This window comes from Cervus elaphus, chromosome 11 (assembly GCF_910594005.1).
Source record: "Cervus elaphus chromosome 11, mCerEla1.1, whole genome shotgun sequence".
In the NCBI taxonomy this organism is placed as follows: Eukaryota; Metazoa; Chordata; class Mammalia; order Artiodactyla; family Cervidae; genus Cervus; species Cervus elaphus.
In genome coordinates, this window is record NC_057825.1 from 37,881,801 (window position 1) to 37,898,098 (window position 16,298).

General features: G+C 43.3%; 1 protein-coding gene across 24 annotated transcripts in view; it reads left to right on the top strand.

Moving 5' to 3' along the window:
* Positions 1-16,298, top strand: part of AAK1 (AP2 associated kinase 1) — a 163,601-nt gene that overhangs the window by 89,522 nt on the left and 57,781 nt on the right. For all 24 annotated transcript variants that reach the window (XM_043917563.1, XM_043917571.1, XM_043917572.1 and 21 more), the window contains exons 4-8: positions 1,950-2,058; positions 3,520-3,662; positions 13,659-13,780; positions 15,103-15,184; positions 15,685-15,817. In XM_043917563.1, coding sequence (XP_043773498.1) covers positions 1,950-2,058; positions 3,520-3,662; positions 13,659-13,780; positions 15,103-15,184; positions 15,685-15,817 — 589 coding nt within the window. The remainder of the gene's footprint in view (positions 1-1,949; positions 2,059-3,519; positions 3,663-13,658; positions 13,781-15,102; positions 15,185-15,684; positions 15,818-16,298) is intronic.

Here is a 16,298-nt window from a genome sequence, read left to right on the forward strand (position 1 = left end):
TTTTCAGCTCAGAATGTTCGGAAAGAGTCATCCGTAGTCCACTGGTTCTATGTACGCAACTCCCGTTCTTTGCAAGTCCATTCCATTGTTCCTTCATTTTATTCCTTCTCCGAAACTGTTCTTGTCTAGATCTCCAGTGATTTCCCCATTGCCAGTAGAAGCAGTCCTGTTTCTACCTTTGCTCTACCTTTCAGAGACAGTAGTCGTTCTTACTCCTTCACTCAGAGGAAAGTGCCAGGAATTTTCATTTGTATGCTCAGAGTTCAGGTGTGTTAGTTTGATACTGTGAGGCCTCCTCTTGTTTTGCTATGTACTTTCCGATTAAAAGAGACTTTATCACTTGGAACAGCTGAGGTCTCCAGTCAGTGTGGTGGTGGTTACTGTTCTCATGGTTCTAATTGCCAAATTTGTGGTAACTCTTACAGAACCACATGTTTCTCGCTTCCTCCCTCCCGTTTATTGTTATTAAACAGAAGTAAAACAATTTATTAAAACTAGTTTAAAAATAGGGCCTTACTTTGTATTTGTGCATAAATCCTATTACCCAGCTTGCTCAGTTTTTGCTCACTGACCTTGGACTTTGAACATCATTTTCAAAAAGGTTTGCCTCTATGGATGTTGAAGTAACCATACCAAGGGATGAGGTACCTTCCAGGGTCTGAATGGGTCCTGAAACATGAGAGGTGCTCAGTATGTACTCACTGAAACATTAATTCCACGAGCAGCCCTGAGATATGCTGTTCCAACCAGAGAGCTGGAAACATAACCCATCTTCTATCCCGGTTGGTTGGTTTGAAAGGCTTAATTGTGAGCAAAATGATTGCCATTGTGGTCCCTCCAAAACTTTAAAAAGCAGTTATTCTTTTCATATATTTCCTGAAGAGAGAAAAACAGTATGAATAGTTTAAAAGTCAAGTTGAATTCACTTGTTGTTCTTACAACCAGGAAAAAAATGATCAGTTTCATTTTTCTGAATTAAAAATTCACATATTTAAATAGTTCGTACTGTGGCTCTCCTCTAAGCCCCTCTGCAGTGTTTCTAGAGATGAGAGTCTTTGCTTCTGGCTTATAGGGAAGACTGATGCCCTGAGCAAGTAGTCAGCCTGTGACCATTTGGTTTTAGAATCTAGTTCAAGAGAACGTTGAGCTCCAAAATCACTGCAGATGGTGACTGCAGCCGTGAATTAAAAGACGCTTATACCTTGGAAGGAAAGTTATGACCAACCTAGACAGCATATTAAAAGCAGAGGCATTACTTTGCCAACAAAGATCCATCTAGTCAAGGCTATGGTTTTTCCAGTAGTCATGTATGGATATGAAAGCTGGACCATTAAGAAACCTGAGCACTGAAGAATTGATGCTTTTGAACTGTGGTGTTGGAGAAGACTCTTGAGAGTCCCTTGGACTGCAAGGAGATCCAACCAGTCCATCCTAAAGGAGATCAATCCTGGGTGTTCATTGGAAGGACTGATGTTGAAGCTGAAACTCCAGTACTTTGGCCACATGATGCAAAGAACTGACTCATTGGAAAAGACCCTGATGCTGGGAAAGATTGAAGGCAGGAGAAGGGGATGACAGAGGATGAGACAGTTGGATGGCATCACCAACTCAATGGACATGAGTTTGAGTAAACTCGGAGTTGGTGATGGACAGGGAGGCCTGACATGCTGAGGTCCATGGGGTCTCAAAGAGTCAGACATGACTGAGCAACTGGACTGAACTCAGGAGAGCGTGATGGTTTAGTTGGGTTATAGAGTTGCTCTTGAAGATCTGGCCATGACTCTCAGAGGCCAGGGGAAATGTGCTCTTGACCCTGTTTCTTAGTCTGACCTCTGCTCACTGCCAGTGTTGGTCTGTGTATTTAAGTTGTCTGTGCTAATGGAAAAACCGGGCTCGTTCTGTCTCTGTTGGTGTCTGTAACGAATCATTTATTTCTCAACTCTTTATAGAGGGACCTATCGGGGCATAAGAACATCGTGGGTTACATTGACTCCAGTATCAACAGTGTGAGTAGCGGTGATGTGTGGGAAGTTCTCATTCTGATGGACTTCTGCAGGGGTAAGTACATGAGCCAGATCGTACACTCTAATTTCTCTAGGACTTTGATTGTCAAGGGTGTGGGGTCATTGCAGTTAACGGGAACTGTACTCTAATGTATGTTGTTCTGGTTTTAAAGATTGGTAAACAAAGAGGCTGAGAGAGACACAGCCTCCTGTGACTTCTTGGTTATTCTTACAGTGGCAGAGATCAGTGGCACAAATACTGGTGGATAATACAGAACTCTATTTTTGTTAGGTTTTGGAAGGTTTGGTGCTTGTACGTGAATGTGGATGTATGAGGATGAGAATGAATATGTTCTTTGTGATGCTTTAAAACAAATGATGAAGGCACATAATAAAGACCCGACTCCAGATGGACTAAAGAAACAATTCAGCTTCCCTCACTCGTGTGTTCTCTTCTCCACCCACACCACCATCCTTGCACTGGGAGGGAAAGAATCCTTTTTGTCTAATGGAAATGACCCTCCTCTTCTTGCTCCAGTTGTGATTGCCAATAAGGCTCCATTCAAATCATGCTGCTGTTAACAGTAGTTAAGTAGTTGAAAGCTTAGCATTTTGAGCAGTATTTATCTTGGGAAACCCAGGCTGGAGCATGAATGTATTCAGAGTTGACTGTATTTCTTACAGCTGTTGTTCGGAGGTTCAGCTTTTTGGGTCTCAGCAGCTGCCACTTACATTCTTGGGTCACTGTTTCACTGTTTGGTGCCCAGTTTTGTAATCATCCTTGGTTCCACTAACATTTTCCTTGCCTTTGAAGACACTGTCCATAAATTAAATATGTTGCTAATCCTAAAAACATGATGCTAACCAGTAATTTCAGCTTTTACTATAACAGCTGTTACCCTGACTTTATAAAATAGTACCACATTGTTTCCTCCTGCCCATTCCTTTTTGGACAGTTAAATGTTCACAGATGAGGCAGTAGGAGAATCCAGGGAGCTGGGTAATTTTCTAAGCGAGGTCATCAGTCTTTCAGCCCTAGGGATTAAGTGTTGATGTAGCATTTCTGCAGACCAGGCAGCCGGCAGTAAAGCCAGAGAGACCAAGCTGTTCCTAAAATACAGGCTATCAAACTGTCTTCTTCCTCCTCCTGGGGTCTATTGTGCAATCTGATTCTTACTAAAAGATACAGCAAGTTGAACCTGTGGCCCCATCTGATGCACAACAGGGACAGTATAAACAGGCAACCAGAGCCAGGACCATGTTGTCAGTTCTGCTGCTAATCTTGAAGACAGAATGAGGGCAACTCACATCTGAGCTGCTTTATAAAATGAAGAAACTGTTTTGAAGCAGTAGAAAACAGGTCGCAGGCTGGGAATCAAGATACTGGAGTTTAATCCTGGCTCAGCCAGTAATTAGCCGAATCCAGGTTGCTCCTCTGTGGACAGCCATTCATTCTCTTGAATAAGTGAAGGGGCTGAATGTTTATTACCTTTCCTCTGCTCTGCACCCCTTTCAGGAGGCCAAGTGGTCAACCTGATGAACCAGCGCCTGCAAACAGGTTTTACAGAAAATGAAGTACTCCAGATATTTTGTGACACCTGTGAAGCTGTCGCCCGCCTGCATCAGTGCAAAACTCCTATTATCCACCGTGACCTGAAGGTAACAGATCACCCTGAAGCTTTCTTACGGAGTATTTTCTACTTGCTCCAGGAGTGGGGTAAATGTTATGGGGGTATGGGAAAAGCATCAGGCTTGGTACCAAATTATGAGAGGGGAGAGAAAGCACAGAGAAAAAAATAAATAGCAGAACAGTACAGTATAATACAGCTTCCCAAATGGTACTAGTGGTAAAGAACCCGCCTGCCATTGTGGGAGACATAAGAGATGCAAGTTGGATCCCTGGGTGGGGAAGATCCCCTGGAAGAGGACATGGCAACCCACTTCAGTACTCTTGCCTAGCGAATCCCATGGACAGAGGAGCCTGAGGGGCTACGGTCCATAGGGTGACAAAGAGTCAGACCCAACTAAAGCAGATTAGCATGCATGCTCATACAGTACAATACAGTATCAATTTTATTGTTAAGTAGCTTTCAGAAGTTCTTTATAATCATCAAATGCCTGAACACATCTTTGTTGTTTTTCCTAATAAGCTCCCAAATTCACTTTTTTAGGGTCATGAAGAATAATATGCTAATTTAAAGTTTGTAAACAGCAGTGTCTAGTCTTTAAAGTCTATTTTATATTTTGTAAAATCCATTAATTGATAATTTAAAAATTTTGTCCTGCTAATTACTGTTCCCTTGCACTGGACCTTTCAAACTGTAATCACTTGACAATGTTTGTTGAATGGAATTGGCACCTGGTTAGGATTCACTGGCATCTTTGGAACACTGACTATGTGCCATGTACTCTGTAAGACACTGTATGTGCACTGTCTCTTGTGTAAGAGACTTTCTTCTTTACATTTTATGGTCAGTGAAACTTAGGAGCAGAGAGGTTATGTGACTTAACTAAGGTCATATAACTAGGAAGGAACAGTACCAGAACTTGAATCCAGCTCTTCTAATTCTAAATTGCAATGTCTTTTGATTATACTTACATTTCAAGAAACATGCTTCATGGCTAATATTTACATCAGCGTCCTCTACCATGCTTGTTAAATGCAGGCTGCTGGGTTCCCCACTGAATCTTTTGGGCCACAGTGTTTGTGATGGTACCAGGGAAGCCTGGGAGTTTTTATCTTAGGCACCGCAGGTGGCTTTTGTATATTTTAAAGTTTGAGGATCACAGTAATCACAGTAGCATACTAGCTTTTCTGTTATGACAGTGTTTTTTAGTTTGTTTTAATTAAGATATAGTTCACATACCATAAAATTTACTCCTTTAGAATGTACACGTTGGTGGGTTTTAATGTATTTACAAGGGTGTGCAACCATTACCATTGTCTAATTCCAGAAAATTTCATCTCCCTTCACTACTACCCCAAAAGCTTCATCAAAAATTTCATCACCAAAAAAAAAAATAAATTTCATCACCACCACCCTCAAAAGCCTGTACCCATTAGGGGTCACTTCTCATTCTTCCCTTAGCCCTGCCAACCACCAGTCTACTTTCTGTTGCTTATTCCAGACATTTCATCTAAATGGGCTTGTATGATATGTGACCTCTTTCAAAAGCAGTGTTTTCAAGGTTCATGTATATTGTAGCATATATCAGTACTGCATTCTTTTTGTGATAACATCCCATTGTGCAGACATATCACATTTTGTTAATTACTCAGTTAGTGGACATCTGAGTTGTTTCTGCTGTAGCTATTATGACTCAGGCTATTGTGAACATTCATGTACTAGGTTTCACATGAGTGCATAGTTTCAGTTCTCTTGGGTACACACCTTGGAGAGGAATTGCTGGATCATGTGCTTACTCTAACTTTTTGAGGAACTGCCAGCCTGTTTTCCAAAGGAACTGCACTATTTTACATCCTGCCAGCAACTCACAAGGTTCCAATTTCTTCACACTAACACATGTTTTTTCCCTATTTTATTTTTCTGTCCTATTGAGTCCAAAGTCTCCAAATGCCTTAGACAGCCTTCTCCAGTGTACCTCTGCTCACAGACAGCCCCTTTTTCTGAGCAGAATAAGTATACATCCGTGAATATTGTGAGCCTCACGTCATACAAAACATAATTCTGTGCAGACAATGCAGATACAACATGGTCCCTATGCTCATGATGTAAAAGTATTGGTGAGAGCATATAAGTGAAATATTTGGAACTGAAACTTAAAGAAATGAAATACAAAACTCTATAGAACAAAGTGGTGAAGAGGCTCAAGTCTCTTAGTATGTGGTCAGATAATGGGATCTGGCAGTGGTGGTTGGGATCTTCTGGAAATGTTGAATTTTGAAGGACTGGTGGGATACGGGTGGTCACAGAGAGGCTGAAGAGTATTTCAGGCAGAGAGTAGGGCCTAAGGACTGCCGAGGGGAGGAAACAAGCAGGTGTTTGAAGATGAGGAGGTGGGTAAGGGCCTGGTACCTGGCTAGTTACAGAGCAGGCCAAAGTGAGTACAGGCTACTGCTCTAAGAATGTAATGACACTCCTTTTTTTTTTTTTAATACACTTGATTTACAGTGTTGTGTTAGTTTCAGGTGATGACACTTTTTTCCTAGTTGTCTTAACATTGAGTGAAATTCTTGGGCCTGTTAGTGTATATTTCAAAATAAGCAATGGTACCAACATTTTAGGACCTGATCTTTGTCCCTGCCACATGTCTTGAAGAAGAGTTTGCGAGGGGCCAAGAAAAGGGTTGGAGAAGTGTGGCCTGGCTGTATCAGCACTGCTTCTGTGACCTGTATGAGCTCGGGTCCCTCCGGAGTCCCATTCCACCCCTCCATGTCAGATGGGGTTCGATTTCATATGAGAACTCTGGTTCTATAGCCACGTAACTGGTACCGACCGAGTTGTAAGCTCTGTGAGTAATAAGCATCCTTCATATTTCCAGATGTACAGGACATGTTTCCATCTCCGACTTGTTCTCCTCCCGTTTCCATCCCCGTCTTGCTCTCCTCCCTGTAGTCTTTGACTCCTTTGTGACTTTTCCCTGACCTCATGTTCTCCTGGACCCTCAGGCTCCTGGGTTGTTCCTCCCATTCACTTGGCCTCAGAGCCTCAGCTTCCTCTGTGCAGCGGAGACAACAGCACCGGCCTTGTTAGGGCCCAGATGGGGCTAAAAGAGAACATGCGAGTCAGTGAGCGGGCACATCCTTGGCTCAGAAAATTCTGAGCGGACACCTAGGAAGGTGAGAGCAAGGAAGAGGCCAAGAGGACCACAGAGCATTGTTTTAGAGAGTGCTACTTGTACGTTTTTAAACAAAGTCTTCCTTCATTGTCACTTTTTCAACATTTATTGGACTAAACAAGGCCTCAATGATCATCACTTCACACCCATAAATAGCACCTGCCCAATTTCTGGGTGACCGGCACATTAGTGCCCCGTGGTGCTGCCTTGAGGTGGTGGAGAAGGTCGCCCATGACGGCAGCCTGAGGCAGAGTTCAGCATCTTGCCTGGGGACACGGTAGGTGGTTGGTCTCAAGCAACTAGAGCCCAGACTCTTCCCTCACTGCTCTGAACAGCCTGTGAGATGTCTCAGCAGAGGACGTGGGAGCACACTGGAATCTGAGGGTGAGACCAGGCCATGAGTGAGTGGCTGCTTCACTGTCTTCTCAGACTGCCTTAGGCCCTGGCCCTTGCCCCTCCGTCACCCATCACTCAGGGCTAGGAACGCAGTAATTGCGTTCAGTCAGTATTGAAGACCACCAAGTATGCTGCTGGTTTGCCACATGTGGTTCAGGAGACTTTGTTTCCTCTTCTCCTTGACCTTGGAAACAAAACGTTCATAGGGGCCACTGGAAGGACATCCTGTGATTGGTCTAGAGGAGTCCTGTTGCTGTTGATTTTAGTCATTGATTCCTACCTGTTTTTTTTTTTTTTTTTTGATAATGCTTTCCCAAACTCCCCAAATCTAGGTGCCATCTAGACGCTTTTGCTGGCCTGTTAGATTCTGTTGATTTCTACTACTGTGTGCTTGGCGGGCAGTCACATCTGCCTGCTGCAGTGCCAGCTTGCTAGGCAGGAGTGAGAAGTCCCCTGGACCTCCTGTTGCCCTGTCTCTGTCATTGCGTCACAAGGCCTTGGCCACTCTGCACTCCCTACCATGCAGTGTCCAGAGCCAAGAAGTTCTTTCTTCTCCTCTTGGTCAGAGAACGTGCCTGTGGCCAGTCTCTCGGTTGCTTCTGTGTGACCCGAGTTTCCACGTGATGAGGAGGCGCCCTTGGGAGTAAGTCCATGGGACACAGGAAGGAGCGCAGACCAGGCCAGCTGTGGACCCCCGTGCTGAGCCAGTGCCACCCTGTGGGGAACTGAGAGGCCCCTCTTGCCCTGCCCACCACGTGTGTGGTCTTTCTTTCAAATTCCAGAGAGGACATAAGCTGACAGCAGTCCCTGACCTTAAGCAGCGTGTGTTCTAAAAAATAACCAAAACAGAAGTTCTGGTCTTTACTGAATGTTTCTCCTCAAATACATTATTTTACATTTTCAGTATTTCCTCCCTTTTTTAAATTGTCTCTCTGAGAATTGATAGAGATCTTCATTGCGAATAATAGAATTGTGTTCCTGGGAAGGTCACGTAAGTCAGCGCTTTTCTTTTACCAACAGGGAATCCTCTGCTCAGAAAGGCTGTGACCTGCACAGCAAACTCATTGATCAGACCAGAACAAAGGCCAAGGTTTTTGACCCTCTAGGTGGTTTCTGTTTGTTTGGTTTTTGCTATATTTTACCATGCTGTTTGCCTAAGCATTTAAGAAAGAGGATAAAAGGGTTAAGCCTTAGTAAGTACATTTTAGGTTGAAAAGTCTTGAATGTCTCCTCATCTGTCAGAAAAGAGATTTTGGATCTCATGAAGTACAGTAGGATGAAGATTCTTGTCCTATTTTTAGAATCACAGGTTGGAAAACCTGCATTCACCGAGTGCTCCACAATTTTCAGTGGTAATAAACTCTGTGGCAGAAATGCCTGGATGCTGTTTTGTTTGGGATATCAAGATGAAGAGGTCAGGAGGAGCTGGCTTTCTAGATGTTTTATTTGAAGCTGTGAGCAGAGTTCAGGAGTGACAGCTTTAATAATCCTCTCAGGCTGATTGCGGAATAAGGTCAGTAGCTTAAACGCTCAACAAGCTTCTAGATGGGAGGTTGTGAGCAATGGTAACCAGTGTTCACCTGACTTCCTAAAGGACATGGCCACAAAGTCACCACGCAGGTTCTCTGAAGCTTCCAGACGCTGGTGTATGACCCTCCAGTTGGTTGTCGCCCTTCCTCACTGAATCCTTCTTGGCCCCGGTCATCTCACACTTGGACAGTCGTACCCTCGTTGTCTCCCTTCTGTCATGTCACTGCAGCCGGGGAGGGTGCAGTCCCTGCGGTGTGGCAGCCTGAGCCCAAGTGCCCTTGGAGCCCTGTGACCTCTGCCTGCACTCCGTTCTCTCACGTGTCAGGCGGGACAGTGAGGCCTTGGAAGAACGTCATGAAATACGTGGGGCAGCGTTGGGCCCCACGTAGTAAGTGCTGCTAGCTGCTGACACCATTTTGTTACTCTCATCCCCCCACGCCTTCCTGTTCTTGGTTCCACTTAACCTGCGTCTTGCACGTTCTCCAAGGCCCAGCTGTATCTCGTCTCCTCATTCACGAGAGTGCTAGCCCGTGGTATGTCCGGTCCCATGTTTTTCGTTTTCCAATCCCCAGCACGGTGCTGCCCCAGCCACAGAGGCCTGTCTCTGCTTCAGTCTCCTTGAGTCTCCCTACAGGTGCTCTCACCGCCGCGCCTTCTGCTGGCCGGTCTCTAATGAGAATGCTCATCCCCCAGATTGTTCATGGTGGCTCCCCTCACCAGAGTGACCTTGCCTGAATGTGCTGTTTACAGTGGCATCCATCTTAACTGACATATATTTAACCTGCTGAGGTTTTTTTCCACAATATTTATCAGTACCAGGCAATTATACTTTTTTTTTTAAATCAGCTGGACCCTAAGCTCCAGTCACAGCCTTATTTGCAGAATTTAGAAAAGTACTTGGCACATAATAGGTGGTAGTAGGAGTTCAAATGTATTTCTCTAATAAAGAAATGATCTTACATGTGCACAGGGAGACTTATAGTGTGCTTTCATGGTCATTCTCTTCCTTGTTTCATAAGAACAGTAATAGAATTATTACCAGCTTTACTTTACAGATAAGAAACCTGCCCAAAGAGGTGTAAAGGTTTATTCAAGGCCAAACGTCTGAAATAGTCCCCAAGGTCTTCTGAACCCCAAATCCAACGTGGTTGCCACACATTGTGCTCTGTGCTAAGTGCTTTGTTAGTGACGGTGCTGGCGACGATGGAGGGCAGCAGCCGCCTGCGCTTGGAGGTTGTCACTGGCGTCACAGGTCACAGGCACAGACGGCGAGGGGGCGGAGCTGTGGCTGCTGCCAGGCGATTTCACCTCCGTAATCTCACCTGATCCTCCCCACAGAATTTCACTGTGGCCAAAGCAGGAATTACTGTTCTCATCTGCATCGATAGTTCTTTGATATTTCTCAGGCTTTCACTCCATTGATATCTCTGGTTCTCTTGAACACACCCTTAATTTCTAACTGGTTTTCCTATGAATATAGTTCTATACAGTGGTATCTTTGTGGGAGGGAGGGAGGCAGGGTGGGGACCAGGTTAAATGTAGCATAATTCCTGAGTTCCGTCAGTCAAACTAACCAGAAATACAAACCAAGTTTTTAAGGTCTGGGTGGAAAACAAGAACAAAACCTCATTGTGCATCATCTTTATTCTGTCCTTTGTCTACTCAGTTTTCCTCCCTTCCCCAACACTGATTTTGGTCCCTAGAATGCCCTTGTTTGTGTTTTGATATGAGTTGACTGTTCAGTTTTCTAGATTGTATATTCTAGGATTAGAAGTATAGCATTTGATTTGGGAAGGGACTACTCACATCCAGTAGGAGAAGCATGGTTTCATATGGTCCCTGTAGAGTGGCAGAGGCCAGCAAGGAAGGTTGTTGCTGACAGACACTGAATAAAGGAGTTAGAGGTCCCTTATGTGTGTAAAATATTGGGCTGGGTATTTTAAGGGACACGTGGGCAGAATATAATTATAGACCAGAGGTGTCAATTTCTCTTCAAAGGGCCAAAGAATAAATATTTTAGGCTCGTCAGCTGTATAGGCTCTGTCTCAACTACTTGACCCTGCTGTTGGAGTGCAAAAACAGCCATAGACAAGAGGCCAAGTAACCTATGGGCATGGCTTGGTTTGGCCAGGTCTCACTTTGTCAACCCTTTCTAGCGGTAGTAAGTTCTGTAGACTTTTGTAGGGTGGCCAGGGAGTGTTTTCCTGAGGAGTTATGACTTGAGCAAGGCCTTGAAGAATGGCTAGGAGTTGACTAGCAGAGAGGGAGCCATTGAATAAAAAGACAAACTAGTCATTGTAGGAAATGCTTAGGAAACATTGAGCAAATCAGCCTACTATTGTTTGGACATTTGGTTCCTCATTGACTGGATTCCTATTATAGGGGCATTTCTGAACTTAAAGAATTAAGAAACCCCGTCCTTAGCTTGTATCCAGGACATTGGGTGAGCGTAGTCATCTCTACCAGGTAGGAGGGTGGAAATGGGGGCGCTTTGAGTAATTATTCTGCCTCCTGCCCTGGCAGAAGGGCAATTACCTCTCCTTCTCTAGAGTTGGATTGCCTAGGTGCACTTCCTTGCTTAATCACTGTGAGCCTCATTTTCTCTGTCTGTATAATGGGGTCATTATTATATTGTTACTGTAAGGATTGAATGAGATAATCCACGTAAAGTGATGAGACAATCAGTAAATAGTAGCTATTCTTTTTAAAACCTCTAAATTCCATTGGAAATATTAGTGTTGCCTTGTTGGAATTATTTTAGATTCCTGAAGTGAGTATATGTTCAGGGTAGCTTGACTGTTTCACTTTGTGTAAGTAGATTAATCTGATGAGCATTATAAAAAGCTGTAGATGGTAGAAATATTTGCCTGATTCAGTCTTATCTTTGGGGAACAAGTCTCTCCTAAGAATTCTTAACCACAAGAGCATATCCACCCAAGTTTATGGTCATAGTTCACATTGCTTGGGTGGCTAAAAACCCCAAGGTCAAAACTGTAGTGCCTACAATTTTGTGAAGTGATTGTAGGTTATTAGTTCCCTAGGTGCATAAGTATGTTATTCCTGGAGGAATAATAGACCTTAAACTCAGGCCCCTTAAGGCTTCCCACAGATGAATTCCAAGGAACACGAATTAACAACAATGACAAAACCCCTCACAATAATATATCGTGAGTGATACTCAGTTGGAATAAGGAATAATAAACTGTAGAGTCAGTTTTCAAAGACTTTAGGTATTATATTTATAAAATGCAGACTATAAACATTTTTATAATATATAATCCTAGAAAAATTAAAAGAAAGTATAGAAACAAGAGACATCATAATTGAAAAGATATTTTTAAAAGAACTACTAGTAGTAGGGTCCTGGGTATTTGGTGGCTTCTGTCTTATTTCCGATAGCCTCTCTCTCTCTCTCTCTCTCTCAGTCCTGGGTATTTGGTGGCTTCTGTCTTATTTCCGATAGCCTCTCTCTCTCTCTCTCCCTCTCCTGGGTATTTGGTGGCTTCTGTCTTATTTCCGATAGCCTCTCTCTCTCTCTCTCTCTCTCTCTCACACACACACACACACACACATACACACTGTCCTATGTATTTCTCCTTTTCAGTTTATTCCATTCAACAAACATTTTCTATTCCAAGCATTATGTTAGGCATTGGTAGAGAAGATGACAAATATCTTTGCTTGTCCTTAAGGAGCTTCTAGTGTACTCTTACCTTTGTTTTCCAAAGGTGATCAGTCTTTGGAAGGCTGAAGACAAAAGATAATGGAGGCCACAGATTTATTGACCTAACAAGATTTTTTTGGCTACCATTTTACTGCCCACACATAGCCAGGTCTGTCCTCCAGCACACCAGTCAGCTCAGTTCACCTCTGCCAAAAAGTAATGCATCTTGAGTACAGTAGTGCCCATGTTTTGGAGTTGTTATATCTTTGGCAGACTCCTTTGACACCAAGAATTTCTCTAGATTCTGGTCTTTGGAAGCTCACTCCTACCCAGAACTCCTAACTCACTGCCCAGAGAATACACCTACAAAAATAGAAGGATGGTACTTTGAGAACTGTGCATTTGCCCACAGGCCTTTGAGAAATAACTTTGAGAAATAATAATCATTTTGAGAAATAACTAAAATACAGGAAATATTTATTAGTTCAGAAAATCCTAACCTACCATGGTAAAGAAACTGATATGTATGTTTAGAAGGTCTAAATGAAATCACTGATACCAGGAAGAACCAAGTACTGAAGGAATGTAGGGAAAGGGTGACATTTTTCTGAGGATGGCTTCAAGGAGGAAATGGCATTTGAACTAGAGTGGTTCAGATAGTAAACAATCTGTCTGCAATGTGGGAGACCCAGGTTCAATCCCTGGGTTGGGAAGATCCCCTGGAGAAGGGGATTGCTACCCACTCCCATATTCTTGCCTGGGGAATCCCATGGACAGAGGAGCTTGGTGGGCTTTTAGTCCATGGGGTCGCAGAGTCAATCACGACTGAGCTACTAACAGTTTCCCTTTCACTTTTGAAAGATGAATGGGATTTTGATAGTTGGGTAAGGAGCTGGTAATCATCGGAAGCACTCTAGACTGAAAAAAAGGCAGGAGAAAAGATACAGTCTTGAAAGTACTGTAGGAGGACTGTTTCTGCAAAGGTGAGAAGTTTGGCTAGAAATCTAGATAAATGGAACTCTTTGCTTTCCCACTGTGGAATTTCCTCTTCAGCACTCTGCCTCCCACTCTAATTTTCCCCTGTTACTGTGCATCTTTTTTTATTTCACTTGGAATGACCCCTGTTGATATACTTGAAGGAGAATAACTTTCCTATGCACATTAATGAGATTATCAGAAATAAAACCTGTATGTGTAATGTACACCAAATTTTCAAACCAGTATTAAATGATATCTTGGAATGGGTGTTGTGCAATGTTTTTCAGGTTGAGAATATTCTCTTGCATGACCGAGGCCACTATGTCCTGTGTGACTTTGGAAGTGCTACCAACAAATTCCAGAATCCACAAACGGAAGGAGTCAATGCAGTAGAAGATGAGATTAAGAAGTAAGCTTTTCCTCCTTTCTCGGAGTTTTATCCATTATCGGATCAGCAGTTTTACTTTCAACTTATGATTGAGAGGGTCAGGGTGAAAAGACAATGGTGCCAGTCAGTTGCCCCTCCTCTCAGAACATCAAATTGGTGGTTGGGTTGTTTGATTTTTAGGTGGAGGATAGGGAGGGGATTCACAATCATTGATCAGTGGAGTAAAACGAAGGAATTTTATAGCACTTTGTCAATGGTCCTATGGTCCATAGATCTTTTGATTTTCATCCCAGAGCCCTTAAAAAGGTGCACACGCCATGGAAGTACTGTGATGTCTTTCAGTGGGATCACAGCAGCTGTGACATTACCAGTCAGCTGGTTGTGCTTTTTACTGAACCCTAAATTGGTGTTTATTTCTTCCTGCTCATAAGGAGCTAACCTGCAATTTAGTGGAATTAATGGTGAGTAGGGCTATTAAAGTCTCTACAGACATTGAATCACTGACTTCCATGAGAAACAGCTTCTTTAGATTTGTTACTCCAGTAAGAACCTGGGCCGTTTTCCCCTGTTGTCCAGAGTGTTAGATTTTTCCGAGGCAGCAGCACTGACTATTACTGCTAACAAATCAGCAGTGTAGAGTGCGCCGGTATCCTGATCCTTTCCTGCTTCACCTTTGGCAACCCAGCCTGGGGCAGGAGGACTTCTGGTCCAAGGCGCTGATGGGCATCTAAGCCACAGAGCCCTCTGGGCTCCAGAGGCTCAAGCAGCACAAATTGTAGGCTTGTTATCACTAACTCTCACTTTGAAGATAAACTTCGACTTCTCTTTTCTTGAGCCAGAGAAGAGAGAAAAGCTATTCTCTCAGCCCTACTCCATCAGCAAAGATCCATCCACCTCCGGGCCCACTTCCTGCCTAGCCAGGGCCCATTTTCTATCCTGAGCGTCCCAGCCAGTGTCACATCTCTGTGTCGAGTCGCGTCTAAGGAGTTTACTGTATATTTTAAAAAACAAACCAGCCAAATATAGTGTCAGACAATAAGGATTTATAGGAGACAGTTTTGTTATTTAGGGACCCATGGAAAGTTGCTTTTAGGGTTTATTTAAAGCCTTAGTGACTGCATCCACCTGTCTTAGAGAGGGAAGACGGCGGCCTGAGGGCGTGGTGTGTGCCGAGGATAGCTCTTCATTCCACCTGCACTCAACGTCCCGTGCTCTCTTCTCCCGAGTGCTCCCAGGGAACTTGACTCTACTAATACATGTATTTTTTAAAAAGTATTCTGCTACCCCTGGTTTTTAATTATAGCACTGACATATTTAACAAAAAATTAATCTCTTGATTGTAGGTACACAACGCTGTCCTATCGTGCACCGGAGATGGTCAACCTGTACAGTGGCAAGGTCATCACTACGAAGGCAGACATTTGGGTAGGTGTCAACTAACCTATCTGCATCTCAGATGTCAGTAGTCTTGGCTGTAAACTCTCCAGCCTCATCCAGACAGTGCCGTAGCCAGAGTGGCCACTGTACCACATCCCTGCCTACTTACCCCTCAGGGTTATTCTTGCCTCAAGGTGATCAGCCACTGCTTCTTGAAGCCTGTCAAGGACAATGACTTCAGGCCTCTGGGAAAGTTATTCAGGTCACCTGCCCATTACTTAGGTGGTTTTCACATGTGTTACTAGTTCTTAAGGGCAGAACCAGTGGAATACTTGTTCTCTTTTGAAGCACAATTGGGTAATGATGGTAGAAATAATCTGACAAGTAAATAGTGATGTTGGGTTCTAAATTCAAGTTTCGAATAGGTTAATAATGCCTAGTGTTTAGATCGGCTAGTAAATGTGGATGGTGCCAGTATCTCTCAGTAATCCCATTTTCAGTTATGGTAAATAAACCTCTAGTAGCACTCCGCTTCTCTTATTTTTCAGGCTCTGGGATGTTTGTTGTATAAATTATGTTACTTCACTTTGCCATTTGGGGAGAGTCAAGTGGCAATTTGTGATGGCAACTTCACAATTCCTGATAACTCTCGATATTCCCAAGACATGCACTGCCTAATTAGTAAGTATTTTAAGGTTCTGGTTTCATATTTTTACTTCTGATCTCTAGAAATGGAATGGAAGATAAAGGGGTTAGATTCCAGGAGTGATTAGTTGGATGGAAAAATAAAGAAATCAATTGATAATGGTTGGTTGCTCAAAGATCATGTAACGGTGTTGAGTTAGAGTTATGAATCTTTTTGCCACTTGGTTTCACACCTGGGCTGGCCACCCAAGCAGAAATCCTTACTGGGCTTTGAGCATTGCAAAACATTGCTCTGCTCTCTTGGAGTCTGTATGAAAGCTCTGGTATCAAAGGAGTCCAGCTGACTCAGATCAAGTGATAAAAATTCATCTTTGCAAAACTGGAAGCAACTCAAATTAAAATGATGGCAATGCATTGGCTGAAGTGAATTCATAATTGAGACTATACCTCAGTGGAACTAGTTTTTTCCTCTCATTTAGGTTCAACACTGGATTTTGATAAGAAGCATTTAAACTCA